Here is a 19200-nt window from a genome sequence, read left to right on the forward strand (position 1 = left end):
GTCGCCTTGGATAAAGGTGTCTGCCAAATAAATGAACTAAAATAAACTCGACCATAATATGTAATTGTAGATATAGCTTGTGTTGCAATCCTCCTACTTGTTGCATCCTAGCTCATATTGTATTTATCATACTATTGCACATACTGTATTTTAAATTGTATTCTTATAGTTTAAATCTTATATTCTTATCTTATCGATTCTAATAGAATCTTATACTGTAACCCTTTAGCACCTGTAAGTCGCCTTGGATAAAGGTGTCTGCCAAATAAATAAATAATAATATGCCAGATAAAGCTGTCTATTGTTCCTCTGCAAATGTGTCATTCCATTACGCAATAAAACTAATTCGAAATATTTTGGATTGCTTATGCATTGCATTATATATCAATACTGCCCTAGGCATATAAGCTTTCATTATAAACAGCGTCAGCATCGTGTAAACCACATGTAAAAATGATTTAATTGGCCCAATTAAAAGGTTAAGCCTTTATATGACAACTATAAACACTGTTCTGCAGACTGTTTGCACAATATACTGGCAATCCTGATAACTTACTGCATTACACTGTTATCAGTTTTACAGCATTGTGTGATAGGGTTCCCAGCTGGTCGAAGCTAGAGGTGGGAATCACTGAGACAGGAGATTACGGTTAACTTTTTTTTAATTATTATTTAAAAAATAAACAAAATCAAATCTCAACAGAACAAAACGAAATAGTAAAATAGTGAGTCGTCAAGTAGATCAATGTGACAGATGCTACTTAATCACTAACATGGGAATTCACGCACCATTCCCAGTGTGCTCTGGGACCCCCTGAACTGCAAGAAACAATCCCTGTGCATGGTGTAATGACTAGGCAATTTAGCACATTGAATTAAAGGGAAAGACAAGTGGATCAGCTAACCTCACGGTTCGAACACAGACATCGCACTGTTTAAATAAAAAGAGCCCTCTCTGTCAATTCGTCATTTACCGGACGCTTTTATCCACAGCAATTTACAGAGACTAGGAGGTGCACAATGCATCACAACTGCTTGTGCAGAAACACTTCCAATAGGACCTTGTTTGTTTTACGCCTCATCTGAAGGACGGGGAGCACAAGGAGGTTATGTGGCTTGCCAGGGGCACACACAGCGAGTCAATGGCTGACCTGGGATTGCACCGAGAACCGCCTGGTAACCTTCCTTTAACCACTGGACCACCAAGCATCCAATGTCTCCAGTCAAGAGGCACGCACGTCTTATGTCAGAAACTCAATCAGCCGCTGTGAAGAGATCCATTACAGCCGATGGGGGACCTACCATAAGACAGGACAGAGTCCGAGCAAGACTGCAGGGGCTGCCTTGAAACAATACAGAGAGATTGTAATGGTTGTAGAGTCAAGGGTTTGGCCTCCCATGCCATGTTGCAGAAGTCTCCTTCGTTATCCCTCCTGCCCTTTCTTTCCAAACACTCCTGTTCTTGCGTCAGACTTCCTAAGCATCCCGGATCCCGGGTCCTGTTTTATTACACACAGCTCTGTGTGATGTCAGAGGAAAGTATTGACTTTTTGAGCAATGGTCTTCTCATGTGTAATGATTAAACTCTTAAAGTGCTGGGTTGGGGCACAAAGAACAGGACTCTGAGAGGGGACGTTCCTCCACACTTGACGGATCAAGTCATTGCTTTAGACCAGGGGTGCACAGTTCGGGTGATGGAGGGTCGGTGTCCCTTCTGGTTTTTGTTCTAACCATACTCTAAAAATTAGTTAATTGAACCAATTAAGCTTTCCCATAAAGTACTTTAGGGTGCAGTTAGAATAAAAACCTGCAGAGGCACCGGCCCTCCAGGACCGAGTTGTGCACCTCTGGTTTAGACTCTTTCTGTTTTTACATGCTCTCTTTTTATCTTAGTTTTTCTTTTCTTCCAATTTTACAAATAAAACCACATTTTGTATTTTTTATTATCAAATTCTGTTTGCTTTTGATGTAATGGTTTCATTGTTCTTATTTTGGGTGTGAAGCGCTTTGGGATCCTTGTGATGAAAGGTGTATAGAAATGTGAATTGATGTTGATTTCATTGCAACCCACCTACTGCAGCCAATCAATTTCGGGTCTAAAGAAAACATGAAATGCCACATTTTGATTATGCTGTTTAATCATATAAAAATAAATAGGTTGTTTAATTGTGTTTAGATACTGGTTCTTGTTCCACTTGTGTTTTTAAAAAAAACACCAGAAATGATATTTTGAGTTTAAGTTTAACTCCATAGCAATTCTAAAACAATTGTTTATATCTGGTTTATTGGGAGCATCTCTCCTTTCTGAAAAATCAAAGACTATTTGGAGTACATAGTGAATTAAGTTCTGTGTTTCCTAACTAGAAATGTGTCAAGTTTGTTAACACTCCTCCCACTCTCTAGAAAGAAGAAATGTGGTTTGCGCGTTTCCTTTCTGAAAGCAATGTTGCTTCTGAAGACCTGTTACACGTGTGATTGTCTCATGCATGCACCACTGGCTGTTTAGTCTTTATGATATGATCTAGCCAACGTTCATTATATGAAGTGCAGATAATCTGTGATGCCTTGCTTCAAACCGCAATACAAGATAAACAAACTTGTTAAATTATGGTGCAATGCTGTACATGCAAGCCATTTTATTTATTTAGCACTTGTACTTAAGGAGGCTGCGTGGTCTGGTGGGTAAAGAAAAGGGGCTTGTAACCAGGATGTCCCTGGTTCAAATCCCAGCTCAGCCACTGACTCACTGTGTGCGCGACCCTGAGCAAGTCACTTAACCTCCTTGTGCTCCGTCTTTTGGGTGAGATGTTGTTGTAGGTGACTCTGCAGCTGGTGCATAGTTCACACACCCTAGTTTCTGAAAGTCGCCTTAGATAAAGGAGTCTGCTAAATAAACAAATAATAATAAAGGTGAAAAAAAACACAATGTTTCACTACAGTTTAATAAATACCCAACACAAATTTAGACTTCCCTGCAAACCCCCCGACTCACCCTGAGAAAGTAGTAATCACATTTTACACCATTGTCCAAGTGCAGTCAACAGCACCATATCACAGTCTTGAACTACTAAGCTGTTTAAAACTGCAATTCACACACTGCACTGTTTATGGCTTTAACAATATTACAAAACAATGCATGAACATGTTGCCTAAAGCAATTTTCTTTGTATATTTAAACATGGAATTCCCATTGCAGTGCAGTTTGAGACACTCTTGATGTTGTTAGAAGCTTACCTGGTTAATCTCCTGACAAACTTTTTTTTTTTTCATTTCCCAGGTTTTAGCAATAGAGACACAAGCTTACAATCTGCTTGTATGGTTGCATAGCTAGCTCCTAATGTCATCAGGAGGTTCGAAAAGATAACTGCAAGATCAGAGATTATGTAGGTTAAAACCTCCAGCCCTCCCACTTCCCCGCTTCTCTCACTGATAATGCAAAAAGACATCTGATATTTTCAACACAGGGTTACAAAGGTAAAAAAAAAAAAAAAAAAAAAAAAAGAAGATTCTCAAAACTGTCTGGGACACCGCACTTTTAATTTCCCCGTTAGAGGTGCTGAGCAAAATGAGTTCATGAAACGTTTCCAGAAAACATGCATTTTCATTTTCAAATGTAAATACATGACATCTGGCACCACGCTCTGTAAAAGCCAGTTGTCAGCTCTCCTGCCTTACCTTGCAGTCCAGGAAAGCTGTTACCCTTGCACTGCCCAGGGCATTTCAAGTAGTGTCTGTGGGCTCAAAGTATCTTTCTGGTTGGAAAGAGTGTCAGTCAATAGGGGAAGCAGCTGATTGGTTAGCGACAGAGCCTGAAAATCACCTGGAAAGTGCAAGATTCGAAAACAAGACCTGCAAACTGAGATTTGCTTAAGCTAGTGATGTCACGTCATCACCAACTGAACATTGGAGACCTACCTGGAAAATGGATCGGATTCCTGGTAGCTACTATTACTTCAAACCTGGAATTGCTCAAACTGCTTAGCAATGGCAGCCCAATGCTCTGCCCTGTGGTACATTTGGAAACTTCATTTGTTCACGCACATGGTCATGGAGATGTTTTGTAGTCAGTAAATGAAGTCATCCTGCCAACTGCAGCCAATCGTTTAGAAAGGATCTCCAATGGCGATGCAATTGTTCTATGATAACAAGCACTAAGGAGCCATTGATGACAGCGGTAACATATCAATGGTATGGCAACAGTAATATAAACCAATGAACAATGGTATGGCATCAGGACTGCTATTCAATCCAAATTATTTACAGTAATCTGCTAATCACTCTGCTATGGTTTCTTAAAAACTTTTTCTTTTTTTTCCCTTTTGCACCAAAATAATAATTACACCAAGATCAATTATTTAATTAAGGCCCTCATTGGAATAGAGTACAATTGAATGGACAGAAAGAGCCAAGTTGACTTAACCCTAAATAATGCTTGAGATTAAAGCAATGCATCATAAAGAAAGGCTATTGATGGTTCAGAACAACACAGTCATCAATGCCATGGTCTGCCTGCCACCTAGAGGCCAACGTTACAGTTGAGTTGGGGGTCGTGGATGTCATGCCACATAATTAGGATCTCGTAAGGCAGAAAACGGTGCACTAACAGAATCTCGCGGTAATAGCAAGGATTGTAAGGGTCTATTTGCTTGGAGGGAACGTACAGCCCTGCAGTCCTGACTCCCATGTGCGATACGGGTTCCAGTCCTGCCTGTTTCAGGCACAAGCCCATGTAGACGTCGTCAATGGGCAGCAAGGTGATATTGAAGGACATCTTGTAGATGGTCCTGGCAGTGAATCCTGACAGCAGAAACCCACCCCCGCCACAATAAGGAGGGTAGGAGTTGGACTCTTCCACTTGAACCGGTATGTAATATTTACTTCCGACATCCCTGATTGGACCCACCCACCGGATCAGGTGCCCTGCAAAGAGATGCTTGCTCCCACTGTTGCCCTCCTGGCCTTGCAGGTACTCCACCATGTTGTCTGTGTTGGCGAAGACATCATCATCCCCATTGAGGAGGAAGTGGACGTGTGGGCACCTCACCTCCATCCACTCCAGGAACAGCACCTGCTTGAGGGTGAGGTTGTAGAACGAGTCCTTGAAGTCCCACTGCAGGATGTCACGGTGCTCCTTGTGCTCAAGCTCCAGGAGACGGTTCATCCGGCGAGCATCCTTGGGGTTTTCTGTGTTTCCCGAAATAAAGATCCGCCGAATCCAGACCCCGTTTTCCCTCCGCTCTGCACCCCAGGTCTTGCGGATTACCTCCCTCCTGTCGTAGTTCGGAGGAGAGCTCTTGATCACCAGCAGCAGGAAGACGTCAACCGAATCTTGGGCTGTCTTGCCGCACTTCTCAGGGACGTCCAGTATAAGAGGAAACTTCCGGCAGTGCCGATACCGGAGAAAGTCCTGGATGTGTTGGGGAAGTGTGGAGAACCCTGAGATGTTGGCTGCAGAGGCATTCTCCTTGCACTCGGGCACTGGCTGTTCCACCAGGGAAGGATGCTGGCTCTCAAAGGGCCACTCTGTGCCAGGAGAAGACCTTTCCACCTTTCTTAACAGCTGGTTAGTGTCTGTCCTATTGAAGAACATAAACACCAGACACAGCAGAGAAACCAGGAGCAATACAGTCATCTCAGCTTTGCGGAATGACCTCATCTTAGAAAGTCTGGGCAGGAAGACAAGAAAACAACCGTCAAGGTTTGGAAAGCAAGAAAGCTACATCAGATTAAACTGCTGTCTTTAAAAGTTAAAACCCTTAATAGTTATCTGCTGTAATTGCCACTAACATTAATCATATTGCTCCCATGTTCTGCTGCTTGATGATCTGTTACTGCTTTCACAGGGTGATCTTACATGGTTTTGCATTAGATTTGTTTTACCATAACAATTTCACACATGATGTACAACTCTGGAACCAAATAACACTGGTATGGAAACAACTCTGTATCCTGTTAACATCATTTATTTACTGTATAAGGTACAAGTACCAATGTAAACAGACTATTTATTACAAAGGAATACAGAATATGATTATTGCGTACAACAAAGAATTATAAAAAAAAAAACCTTCAAATTAGTATGTTCAGAATATTAAATTATAAAGCGTGCACCATGATGGACACGGTAACATTATGATGTATTTCAAAGCAGCGACACGCTCGTTCAATCCGCAGTGAACCTGAGGTTACTGGAGGAAAAACCAGTCTATGCCGGTGCAAAAGGGTCAAATGCAGCTGAAAAGAAAGAGCGTCAATCAGTGGGCGTTTTGTGTTTGAAGTACTTGTTGACACGCTGTTATAAGCAATGGGTTTTGCCATACCTGGGTCAGGCACGGGCAGGCCATTCACAGAACAGGTGCTCAACAACCTTGATCAATCAAATCAACGCTGGAAAAAATGCCATTTTCATTTAGAGAATCTGTTGACTTTTGGTAACAAAAAAAAGGGAGGGGGGAATGTGTATTTGTAGTGTTTACATTTACTAAGTGTCCATGTTTCGACAGAACCCGGATGCAAAACAAATTGTGATGTTTTAGTATAACGTAAACACGGGTTTCAGGTTGCGACTGGGACAATCTGAGTCAGCGAAATCAAAACGGATACATTTTGTTGGTATGTTGCCATTATATTGCAGAATTTAAAAACAAAAAAGCGCTTTATATTTGAAAATACGTCATTTTATTTTGGAGCAAATACCTTGATATATTTACATTACTGTTATTCATACCCTTTAAATTAAGAAATTCGCGCATGCGTAATATGGGCTATCATTTCTTTTTACGGTTTACCAATTCCCGTGACGCAGGAATTAACTCAACAATCAACACCGTTTTATTTTAGAGAATCTTTCTGAAGCATGCATTAACGATTAACAAGGACAAGCTCGTTTCTGTAATACTGTACCGTAACAAACAATATGCAGTATACCTGCAAAATATGTAACATGCGTGCATTTAAGAAGGGCGTCTTTAAATAGTCAAACAGTTTGATTATAAGACCGTTGAAACTTTGCTTTTCAGGTCAGTGCATTTCCTGTCTGAAGCCATTTATTTCTCTCTCTCTCTCTTCAGGAACACAAATGCTGTCTGCTGCATGTGTTTGTATTCGCTTATAAAAGTAAATCGCCCACATGATATTATGAAAACCACAAATTGTTTAGTTTTTTTTAAATAGATATGAAGAAATGCAATTGTAGAATGTGTCTATACTAATCTACAACAGTAATTAAGTTTCGAGTTTACCCATCAACTGAAGTTCCAGCACAGTCGGCGCTTTACTTGTTCATTTGTTAATTACATAGATGCACATTTCTCCTATCTGCATCCTATTGATTTATCCAAACCTGCACCATTGCAGTGTTACTGGTTAGCACGGTCAGATCGGGGTATTATCTTCATTTTTATTCAATCGCAGTATCCGATAAAAACAACGAACAAAGTCCGGGATCAACTGATTCCTTTACAGATCTCAATGTCAAAGTGGTCGTTTCTAGCAGGGAAACAGGTGAGCGCGGCCAGTCATTCATTAGGAGGAGGGTCGTGTTTTAGAGGCTTGATTCAGCCACCGCGTTTCCCGCTGTGTTCTCTTTTGTCCACCTCTGTGATACACAGATCGGTTTCGATTTGTACAACAGAAACCATGGAAAAACCAGCCATGGAAAAAAGTAGTAACGCTGGCCCGTAATGGCAAAACTGTGGCTGGACATGTTTTGCTGATGTAATATTCCGAATGTAAATGTCAAGGTGTGACCAAGTCTCGCTGAACAGTAACTGTTCGCCAGCCCCTTCTAAGCCCCTTATTAAAACCGTCACTGTTTTAATTAGTGACTTTTCTTCAAGCCATCATGCATTTTCGATTTGCACATGGTATCCTTTTAAAGCTACGCACCCAACCCTGAAAATAAAAAGGTTTCCTTGGTAACAGAGCCTGCTTTTCCAAACATCCCCTATCGGCCTGTGTGTTAGTTAAATAAATAACAATTTTATCGATGTTGCGATAAGGTCTCAGTGGCTCCGCGGTGGCGTTTTATTTGAGCACCCAGAGTTCGAGTAAATAATAATAATAATAATAATAATAATGTAAATTTATCAGGGTATTTACTCCAAAATAAAATTACTTATTTTCAAATGTAAAAATACAAATTCAGCTCACGAGTTCTTTAAATACTCAAGAAGCACGTGTTAAGGCATACGTGTGTTTCCATTTCAAAATGTTACCTGTTGCTATCACATAGCTTATATAAAGAACTTAGAATAGAATAACCATAGAATCAACCCGCGCCATCTACAGAACGGCATGTCACATGTATATTTAAAAGTTTTTTTTTTGGTTTGTTTTTTTTTAAGGGGGTTGTGGACTCTCCTTGCCCCACCCCGGCTGAGAACCACTGGGTAAATGTGTTGAATTCACTAGTACAACACTTCGTATCAGCTGCTCATGTGTGGCTGAGTTGCTGTGATCGCAAGTTTTTAAAGATGTGATCAATGTGAATGACAAGCTTGGTTTCATCACGCAAGCTGTACCAATAACAACCGAATGGCCTCCTCTCCTTTGTAAACTTTCTTATGTTCATAAGGTACCAGTAGAGATAGCCTTCTAATTATTGATAATTCTACAAATTAAGTAGTAAACTCAAAAGAAGAAATGTCTGTCAATGCTGCAAGACAAAAAAATGGAGACTACATTTTTTCTCCAGAAACTGATTAATTTTAGGCAAACTGTATGAAGAAATGGGAAATACCACAAAATTGTGCTACACATTGAAAAAGCTGTTTTGAAATAATAAAAAATAATAATAATTTAAGGTGGTCATTTCAACAGCAGCAACACACACAAAGAAACCGTGCTTAACAAGCAGGTTATCGTTATTTTAAATAAAATTACTTACTTGAAATCGAAAGTCGTTTCTTGCAGAGGAACCTGTTGGAGCACTATACTCTGTACATCGATCGCTTCCTCAGTAGGTTTTGGTCAAAACGCTTTCTGCTTTGTAAATGCAATAAAAAAAGCTCCGCCTTTTTTGAATCTTTTGCAAGCAGTTTGCTTTACATGTCTGTACCAGAGCTAGTTAAAAACGAGGGAAGTGCGTGATCAGAATGGTCTGTGACATAGCAACTGTTTCTGTTCTGGACCATTACAGAAAATGTTTTCTTGATATTTCCTGGTAGCAGAGAATGACCACAAGGATTTACAAACAAAATAATTTAAGATTGCTCTCCTTTGGTCTGTTTGTTTTTCGATGGAAATCAAAACCCACTTTAACAACATTTTAAGAAGCTTAATCTTATAACGAATAACGAAAAACGCCTGTAAACCAGACTTGTAGCACCCCCGAGGTAGGGGAATAGCACCTCTGATAGAATATTTTGAATTGGTTGTTTTGTATTGTATTTTGGTTTGGTCCGCTTCAAGCCTTGCTGAAAAATGCCAGTGTTTGGCATTCGCATATACTAACCAGGGATTAATCAAAGCAGATCTGGAGGTGTAAGACTCTCAATTCGTCTATATAACTACCTCTTGCCAACTCTTAATGTAAATCATTTGCTGAAGCCAGGTTGTACAATCAATACTTCCCACTCGGCATGTGTACCTTCTGCACAGAGTTCATTGAACACAACTCTATTATTCTCCAATTAGAGATATAAAACACTCTTACTCCAGTTCCCTACACAGATAAACTGAGGATAAGGCATAGAACTGGAGAGTTTCCTTTAAGCTAAAGTAGAACCCAATCATGAGTACTGTATGAGATGAGTTTCTTTCAAAACTGCTCATTTGAGACCCATGTAGCTAATGGGATTTCAAAATGAGGAAGATTTACACAACTATTGTGTTTGGTACGGTGACTTGTTCTCTGTGCTGGAATGAAAACATTCTGGTTGCTACACTGGTGCAATTGCTAATATATATATATATATATATATATATATATATATATATATATATATGTGTGTGTGTGTGTGTGTGTGTGTGTGTGTGTGTGTTTTTATGTCTTTGTAAATAAAGCAATACAAAACAAATGTTGTTGTTTTAAAAGTTATTAATCGGATCTAGAAAATACGTTTCCGTTTCAATGTTAGTTGCACAAGCAGTACAGTTGATGTTAGCTTCGATTTGTAAATGTCAGAAAATCTATTTGTTATCTATTATTTCTTCATAACTGACATTTAAGTTTCCTTTCTTATTTGAGGCTGCCTCAGGGAAGTTGTTCAGGGCAGAGTCGTGAACAGCAACTGAACAACAACTACGTACGAAGCAGCGAATTTTTTAATTTCACCGCCACCAAAGAATAAAATACCCACAGCAGAGCAAAAACAATGACCACTTAAACAGCATACACAACAGACAGAACTAGCAGCGAAAAAATATGGATATAGCAAGGAATGAGCACAGAGAAGCCGACTTTGAATGTGATATCTTTCTACATTCGTCATCTTGTAAAACACTGTAGAATACTGCTGAATCATTTCCATGTCGTGTCATTTGTGCCCGAAGCACCAAATATCTGTAGAATTAAACACATGGCTAGCTTTTACCTAGCTAAACAAATACTTTGTAGAAGGCTGTTTAATATTCTTTATTATCCTTACATTCTTTATCAGTGGAAATGCTGTACATGGTTATTTATTGTGTTTGTTTAACAAAAACAAACATTTACTTTTGAAGTCAATCACTCGCAGATAACAAACTGATTACTAATAATACTTTATTATTATTATTATTATTATTATTATTATTATTATTATTATTATTATTATTATTATTATTAGTAGCAGTTTTGTGGTTGTTGCAAACTTTAAATAACCAATAGACTATAAATATATAACCTGCTTCAATATCTGAGTTGTTAAATTGCATTAATTTATTTGTAGATATATTGCATTTACCCGTATAATGTCAGAAAGTTCTACTTTGTCACATTGAAAGTGGTACGCTGTCAGATTTTGGTACAGGTGCAATCAGTTGAGATCTGATGGGTGTTTTCCTATTGTCAAAGAGAGGTACATTTACCATTAATTATACATTACTTACTTTCAAACTTAAACTGGAAACAGACTCTAAAAAGAAAAAAAAAATCACAACGAACAAGACAAAATGAGTAAAAACATTTATACGAGCCAATGCATTTCATATGATAAATATTTGCATACTGTTAAAATATGACAAATAACATTAACAACAATGTAAAAGACTGGAAAATATGATGCATTATATTGAGAAAGATGTAAAAGACTGAAAACAGCATAAAGTACGCGATTCACGCTTCCCTGCTTTCTTAGCGAAAGTTGTTTAACAATCAGTCAATCTATTTTTATTTTATATAGCGCCTTTCATAGTGGACCATGATCACAAAGCGATTTACAGGATGCAGTAACAACAAGGAAATCCATAATACTTCAAATAGAGAAATGCATCATACATGATATACAGTAAAAGAGAAATGCATTAAATACAGTGGAGAGTGCATAATAAATGATAGTTGCATAATACATGAAATAGTAGCTGCAGCACAGCCTCTAATAGCAGAGATCATGTTTGGGCATGCGTGAGCAGGCGCAGTGCGCTGAGGATCGCTTTTTACCACGAACCTGAAAATAACACGACACCGGCGCCTTGGTGCTATACACATGTGAGGCAAGTGCATACAGAACCATAGATCTGAGACACAGTTAACCACAAACAAAACCTGCTAATTCGATAGGGAAGTCACCGGAGTATCTCAATGAGGGGTTTGTTTGATTGCTTTAGAGCCGGAATTTCCAGAGAGTTGCGTTGTTAAAGTTCTCTGACTAGGTGTATAAATGCCTTATCGACAGGTGAGGCTCCCAGGTTAATAGAGTACTAGGGAAGCGGTGTTACTTTTTGCAGAATTACAGTAAGATATTCTTTCTTCACATGATGTAGAAGCCAATGATTGGGGCAGAGGAAGTCTTTTCAGATTGGCATCAGGCAGATCGCTATATTGTAAGCTTGGCTCGTTTCGTTCGATTTGCTGCATCTCACAAATGTCATTTCTTTTTCTTATCGGTTACGCACTGCAAACAGCTTTGTTTTTTAATAACTGAGTCGTGGTCAGCTATGCATTGTGAGGCACTGTGAACTAACAGGATCTCTAATTATTGGCCCTGAAGCATAGTCAGATGAATGCGCCCCTGCTGCTAGCTGAGGGGTGATTTAGTCATTTGACACCTAGCATTTATCAGCTTGTCATTTGACATTTCTTTTTCAGGAAGGGTAAACAAAGCAGGAAAAGGGCCTAATGGGCTAACCAACACAATTTACTGACGTTGACTGCCACCACAAGATAATCAACATCTATCTATAAATCCTTTTTCTTTTTTTTTTTTTACAAATACCCCATTTCCTTGATTTATCCCGCAGTGTGTTTTATTGTGTTTATAACATAAACCTTTGCTTATTTATTTTGTTATCAAAAATCCATAAACACATAAATGTTGGCATATATATATATATATATATATATATATATAGGACCTCTTTAATATGTCATGTAGTTTGTTGTAAAAAAAAAAAAAAAACAACCCATAAACACATTCTAAGCAGAGAGAACACAAAGCCACTTTGTGGCTTGTATCTTTGGTTTCAGGAGACTAGGTTTCAGGCCACTGTATGGAACACCAGGGGGTTACTTGGGATTTGATTCAGCAAAGCTGCCTCAAATGAGGTCTCCCAGAACTAGTTTTGAAGCTGTTTTTCCTGAAAAAGTGGCTTTTTTTAAACAATCCTAAAACAGAGCCTGGAGCAGTACACTAATAAACACTTATGAGATTTGAATACAAGTTTGTAAACACAGTATTTTGCAAGCAGATCAGCTACATAGAAGTACAGTCGAAGCACAAACTAATAGAATCTTTTGTTTAATTATTCTCTGCATGTAAAAAATATTGCCCTGGATAACATTAATCTTGCAGTTGGTTTAACAAACCCTATTATATTTTGTCCTTATAACCTAATCCCGAGGAGGCTAGTCTAGAACATTTAAAAACTAGATCAATAACTGTCACGGCAAGAATGCCAGTTTGTTTGACACGGAAGCTATTCTCAGATCTTGCATAAATAGGCAGGCAGGTAGAACAGCCCTTTCAAGCATTGTTAAAATACAGAGAGCAAACCAAGTAATTCCACTCAATCTGTGCTGTTATGCATTGCCCTGGCTACGTAGATCTCTCACTTTCCTGCATGAAAGATGCACACATCATCTTAAACCTCTATGGTATGTTTCCATATGTATAAAAGTGGCACACAGCATGTGTAGCGTGGTCAGTGGAGCGTTCTTACATGTATAGAAGGGGGTAGAGCTCAGAGCAGCTCAGTGAAAGAATTCACTGCACCCAGAGCACAGCACAGCAGATTTCATCAGTGATCAGATTGGAAGAACACACAGCAAGGGGTTTAGTTGAGTAAAGCATAATGAGGACAAGAAGGAAGAGCCAGACAGATGTTTCTTCTGAAGGCGGTCTGATCTCAGGGCCCACAGCCCTGGTTCCCTTCTGTGCCTTCTCTATTTAAAAGGCCTCTTAAATTTTTACTATTGAATTGCATTTCCAAACCCCGTTCTGAGTGCTCTCATATTTCTGTGAATTTCTGAGACCCCACGTTTTAGCGTCTCTGCCCAGTCACTTACTATTCAAACCTTCATAGCTCTGCTTGCATATTCAATTATTAAAACAACACTTCCAAGTTTAGAGAAGAAGAGAAGAAAACGTGTACTGCCATGTGTTATGCAAGAGATACTGATGCCTGCTTTGGAGCTTTTCACCTCGGATTTCTCGGACGTGTGCTAACCCCACCCCCACCCCTTTGCTGCAGACATTCTTCATTGGCTGACCCCTCTTACATGGTGGTGTTCAGTGGCAGTAGGTAACCAGATCTCTCTGGCCACCTGAACAAGAGCTCTTAAACTGATTCATTTCTTGAATTGATGTTTAACATGTGGATTACATTTCCTAATACAGTCACCCCAGATCTGCCTAATCCCTGCCCAATCCCATAGGAGAGCGAAGGACTGGCACGCTGTCCTTGCATTCACGTTTCTCTCAAACCCTGGACACGGGTTGATTCAAACCCACTGAGAATCAGTTTCCAGTCGTCAAGCAGGGAAAACCAGCTGAAGAAATGGTCTCGCTGTTCTTTATTAGTAGGAGAAAGAAAAGCACACAGGCAAATATGTGGTACAACAGTTCACTTTGGGAGGCCTGGGAACTAAGGGTGTGCCTATACTCCAGCTATTCTTTATATCTTATCTTTCTTTTATCTGTTTGGTGGGAAATCGTTTGGTCTTTTGTTTCTTTAGAAATGTGTCATCTCTGTCTTGAATAGTAAGGTTTCAGTCCTGGGCAAGGTGTTCTCTCTGATTCAACTTGACAAAGAAATCCATATCCACCGCGCTAGCTCCAGTGTATGGGTCAAGGAAAGATCAGGAAACAAAAAGCACTAACCCATCAAGGGACCCACAGCTCAAACAATGTGCTTGATTGTCGCTGTTCAAGGAACCTCCACCTAAAACCCAACCAGACAGCACACGCAAAGAGATCCGTTTGGATTTGTCTTGCTTCTTTCTACAGAATACAATCCAGTCTATAGGAGAGAGGTGTCAGTCTGCATCACAGGGTCTAACGCTGGCTCCATTCCTTAAGTCTAGTATAGACTCTAGCCCCCTCTTCACAAAGAACTTGTAACCTTTTAATGTTATGGATGTTTTTCCCCGTAGTCTGTCTTTAATTTATAAAATAGGGTTTGATATTCACAAAACTGGTTGTGACTGTTGTTAGCTTCTTAACCATCAAGCGAGTAAGGTTTTGTGAATATCGAATAACAGGGTGTCCCATAAGTCAGGGATAGTGGTGATCTCTCGGTCTCTTTCAGCTGTGAAAATACATTAAGCAAAGATGAACAAAGTCAGAACATTTTAATGTGTGGTGCACATAGTTGACAGGGATGGGGAGAACATCCTGAAAAAAAATATTAAAGGCACAATACATGACAATTGCCTATGATGTCTGATTTACAGTGAAAAACAGACCCAGATCTTGAAACAGCACTGTTAATAGGACTCCCCGAGTCTAGCAGAGGCTCCAGTCTAGAAAGGGCACCTCTGTGCTTATACAGGCACTGTCCTTCAGCAGCGCCCCCCTGATCTGCTGGAAGACTTGTCATTAGAATCAAGGGTCTGGGGTCTGCGACACTCGGACAGCCTCCTCAGCATCCTTTGCTGCAGCTGGATCTTGCCTCGTGGCTTCATGTTGGCATCGCACTCCTGCGCCTTCAGCCTGGCGTAGTAATCTGAGAACTTGTTGAAGAGGATGGAGATGGGCATGCCGTTTTGGATGATCCCGAAGGAGATGCAGCCGAATGCCACGATGCGGCCCAGGGCAGACTCTGGGACCGTGTCCCCGTACCCCACTGTGGAGATGCTGACCTGAAGAGGATGGAGAGGAAATAAAAGTCAGGAAAAACGTCAGTACTGGGGTAAGCAGTGTGACCTAGTGGTTAAAGCTGAGAGACTGGGAATCTGTGTGGCTTAATGGTTGAACCTAAGGGACTGGGAGGCAGCCTGGCTTAAGGGTTCAGGATGAGGGACTGGGATGCAGCGTGGCCTAGTGGTTTAAGTTGCACATGACAGTGCAGTTGCCTCATAAGCTGCAGTAAATGGAAAGCTGATCCAAGTAACAGTTCGCCGCAGTAGCTCTACCTGCCAGTGGCTGTCTGTCCAGTTTGTGTTAGTTTTGTATTGGACCCCACTGTGGTTTCTGAGCTATTCCTGACAGTGTCTCTAGCTGTGAGCCAGATTTCCACTCCCTGCAGACAACTGTTTGAGTAGAAATATTTATTCAAATTCAAAAACCTTTACAGGCGTAGAAGTTTATAGGCCACACCCTGTAATTATGTTCAGGTTTTACATAAAAAAGATAATTAATTGGTGATCTTTACTGCAGTTTCATAGTGCTTTTGTTCATTACCTAGTACAGATTTTGTTGAAGGCTTATTCTGTGCACATGAGTCTAGTGAGTTTTTACATTACTCACACACACACACACTGCCACCTGGAGGGCAGCTATAGTCACTTCTTCTCTTTTCATTTAATTTGACATTCTTTCCATAAATTATTTCTGCACATCACTTTTTGGGATCACCCCTAGAAGAGGCAAGAGCCATCGGAAGGGAGTTATGGGTTCAGACTGGGTAGCAGGGGGGACCCTCAGGGTAGCACGTTTAGTCTCATCTAAAGCTAGACTTCTCTGACCTGTCAATATGATCTTTATAGAATGAGTACTCACCGCAGCCCACCACCACGCATCAGGCATGCTGCTGAAGGGGGTGCTGGGGACATCGTGCTCCACAGAGTGCATGAGATCCCCATGCCAATGAACAAGAAGAGGCAGCACACCTGCTGGTAACACTGGCAGATAGTAAAGCCGAACGCTCGGAGTCCCGTGGAGTGGGGTGCCAGTTTTAGGATGCGGAAGAGCCTCATGAGCCGAATGATCTTCAGCACCTTGGTCGACTTCCTCACCTGCTCCATGGTCTCCAGGTCCTCATTAAAGTCCATGTCCATCTGGGTAGCATTTTTCTCAAAGGCTCTCTGGACGTAGAAGGGCAAGATGGCCACCAGGTCCACAAAATTCAGGGGGCTGAGCAGGAACTTCTTGATGTTGCAGGTGGAGACCAGCCCCATGAGGTACTCCGCAGTGAAGAAGATGAGGCAAATGGTCTCCACTTGGTGGATGTAGGCCTTCCCGCTGGAAATCTCATCCACCGTGTTGAGGGTCATGGTCACAATGGAGACAAGCAGGAAGAAGCTGGCCACAATGGCGAACGCTTTGGCCCAGGTGGAGGAGTAAGGGTTCTCTGAAAAGTTCCATATGTTCTTCCGAAGCTTCCCCAGAAACGTGCCTTCAAAGTTTTCATCGTGCTCCGGCTCGATCTGGACCAGCAGCTCTCGTTGGATCTTGAGATCCTCCGTTATCTCGTCTTTCTTCTCCTCGAAGAGGATCCGACAGCAGCAGGGACTATACTTTATGTGCAGACCCCAGTACTCCATCTCCTCCTCGAAATTCATCGGACACAGCTCCTCCATGATCCACAGCACCCTGCAGAGGTAGAAGTGGAAGATGTAGTGAAAAAAGGTGTGGTCCCGGTCAAAGAAGTACTCATTTGTGAGCACAGAGTAGTCATCACACAGCGCCAGCTTTTTCACTGGGTCCCTGCACAGGGCCAGGCGTCTGATGTGGCTGCAGGGATAACGGGCTGAATCCCTGCTGGAGATTTTGAAATGCCTGCCTCCAATGTTGAGGTTTATTATGCTTTGCTTAGCTCAAGGGGAAGTGCGGCACCCGTGCCGCTCGCAATCCTCTTCACCCCCCTCCTCATTCTCTTCTCGGCCACATTTGCGGTGCTCCTTCATGGAGGTCCACTGCTTCACGGAGCTGTCCAGGGTGAACGGGAAAGCATTATCGTCCTCCTCAAGGCTTTGCGAGAAGCTGCCAACGTCCCCGATCTTCAGATTAGCAAACAGGCTGGAGCGTCTCGTTTGAAGCTTCTTCATGGAGTTCCTTCTGGGAGCTGCCAGTTTGTATCGTTTCCTGGAATTTTTATTTTTTTTTTGCCTCCAAGATAAAACAACAAGAATGTAATTCTAATGTGCTTCTTACAAAAACAAGAGACCACGAGATTGAGTTTTCCACTGCTGCAGTTTTCCTTGTAGAGTATCCTGCCAGGCAGTTATGCCCCTTCTCAATCTCACCTTGCCCTCTGGTTCACTGTTGGCTTGTCTTCTGGCTGCAAGGAGAGAAACTGTTCTGCTTCAGTGCTGAGTAGCCAGGAGATGTTCCCCCTTCATCCTTCCCCTTCTGCTAGGTTAATCCCACAAATGCCATTTTCTTAAGTACAGTTATAAATAAAGTCTGTGAGGACTATTGTCAGGCTGACTGAAGGATTTGGTTCCAGGAACCAGCTGTTAACTTCTTAAGACTATTATCATCTCATCGAGCTCTGCACAGCTAACCTTAAACAATTAGCACGCATCCTGTATTTTACAGCATGAGTGAGTAATTGGCTTTCACTTTCTGCAGCATGAGTGTGTATGTAAAAAAAAAACCTCTTTAGAAATAAGGGCAAGTCAGTACAGTCCGGTGCTATGCTGCACAATACAGCACATTACGACATCATTTCATTGTTAAGGCATCCTGTCTCCATGATAAAAATATCCATGTTAAATAATTGCCTTGTGTTGCCAGAGAAACATTTTGGCCAGCAACAATAAAGAAGTTTTATGTTATGCCGATGATAGTAATAATAAATTAAATACACACATAAGATTCTCTGTGTATCGCCACCACCTCCCAGTCCCCTGCCTGACTGACTCACCTCTCGTGGTGCGGACTCAGGCCGGCTCTGTGGCACCAGGGGGTCCCGGGACTGCTTGAGGAACGTGGACTCATGCAGAGAGATGGATCTGATGGAGCTGAACTCCACTCTCCACCACCAGACCAAACAGCCGATCAACAGCAGGCACAGGACCACTGCAGACACAGGGGGAGAGGAGGGGTGAGCAGGGAATATATTTGGTAAATTGGCAAACCAAATGGGAGGAGGGCAAACCAGAGTTTGCTTTTTTACATATGTCGGAACTGTGTTACCTAGGTGATCAGAAATAAATTAAAAAAAAAAAAACATGTTTGTGAATTATCATAAGTTCTCAGTATAAATGAGCATGTGATTTTGTAAGCCACAACGGAGCCTGCAGATCACATTCAAACTCCCCCCTGCGGTCACCACACGGCAATGCAGGGCTGGCCAATCCCGCTCCTGGAGGGTCATTCCACTCCAGGTTTAACAGGTAACATGAGATCATGATCTACTGCAGGGTCTGGATGAAGGTTTAATTGGTTCAACTAAACAATTTAGAACAGGGTTGGAATAAAGACCAGGATTATCAGCGTGCAGCATTCGGAGTGAAAAACCCAATCTACCACATTACAGCCCATTGGTTTTTCCACCAAGATCTAAATATCACACTTGAAATGCTCTGCTATTACTGAAACTAGAACGGGTTGAACGAGGGCTGACAGATACTGCCTGAGGGTCTGGGTCTATGGGCTCCTGTACAGTAAGGGTTGAAACAGAAGAGAGAGCTTACTGATCAGGGCCAGGATGCTGAAGAAAGTGCCATCGGTACGT

General features: G+C 41.3%; 1 protein-coding gene and 1 pseudogene across 1 annotated transcript; both read right to left on the minus strand.

Moving 5' to 3' along the window:
* Positions 1-2924: 2924 nt before the first annotated feature.
* On the minus strand, positions 2925-8988 carry LOC121301670 (N-acetyllactosaminide beta-1,3-N-acetylglucosaminyltransferase 3-like). The gene is made up of 2 exons (XM_041231255.1): positions 8888-8988; positions 2925-5666 (listed from the first exon to the last, which is right to left on the minus strand). Exon 2 carries the CDS (start codon positions 5654-5656, stop codon positions 4517-4519), a length of 1140 nt encoding a protein of 379 aa, XP_041087189.1. The 5' UTR covers positions 5657-5666; positions 8888-8988; the 3' UTR covers positions 2925-4516.
* A 5693-nt stretch (positions 8989-14681) lies between these two features.
* LOC121301373 lies at positions 14682-17964 on the minus strand (annotated as a pseudogene).
* Between the last annotated feature and the right edge of the window lie 1236 nt (positions 17965-19200).

This window comes from Polyodon spathula, chromosome 27 (assembly GCF_017654505.1).
Source record: "Polyodon spathula isolate WHYD16114869_AA chromosome 27, ASM1765450v1, whole genome shotgun sequence".
NCBI classification, from domain to species: Eukaryota; Metazoa; Chordata; class Actinopteri; order Acipenseriformes; family Polyodontidae; genus Polyodon; species Polyodon spathula.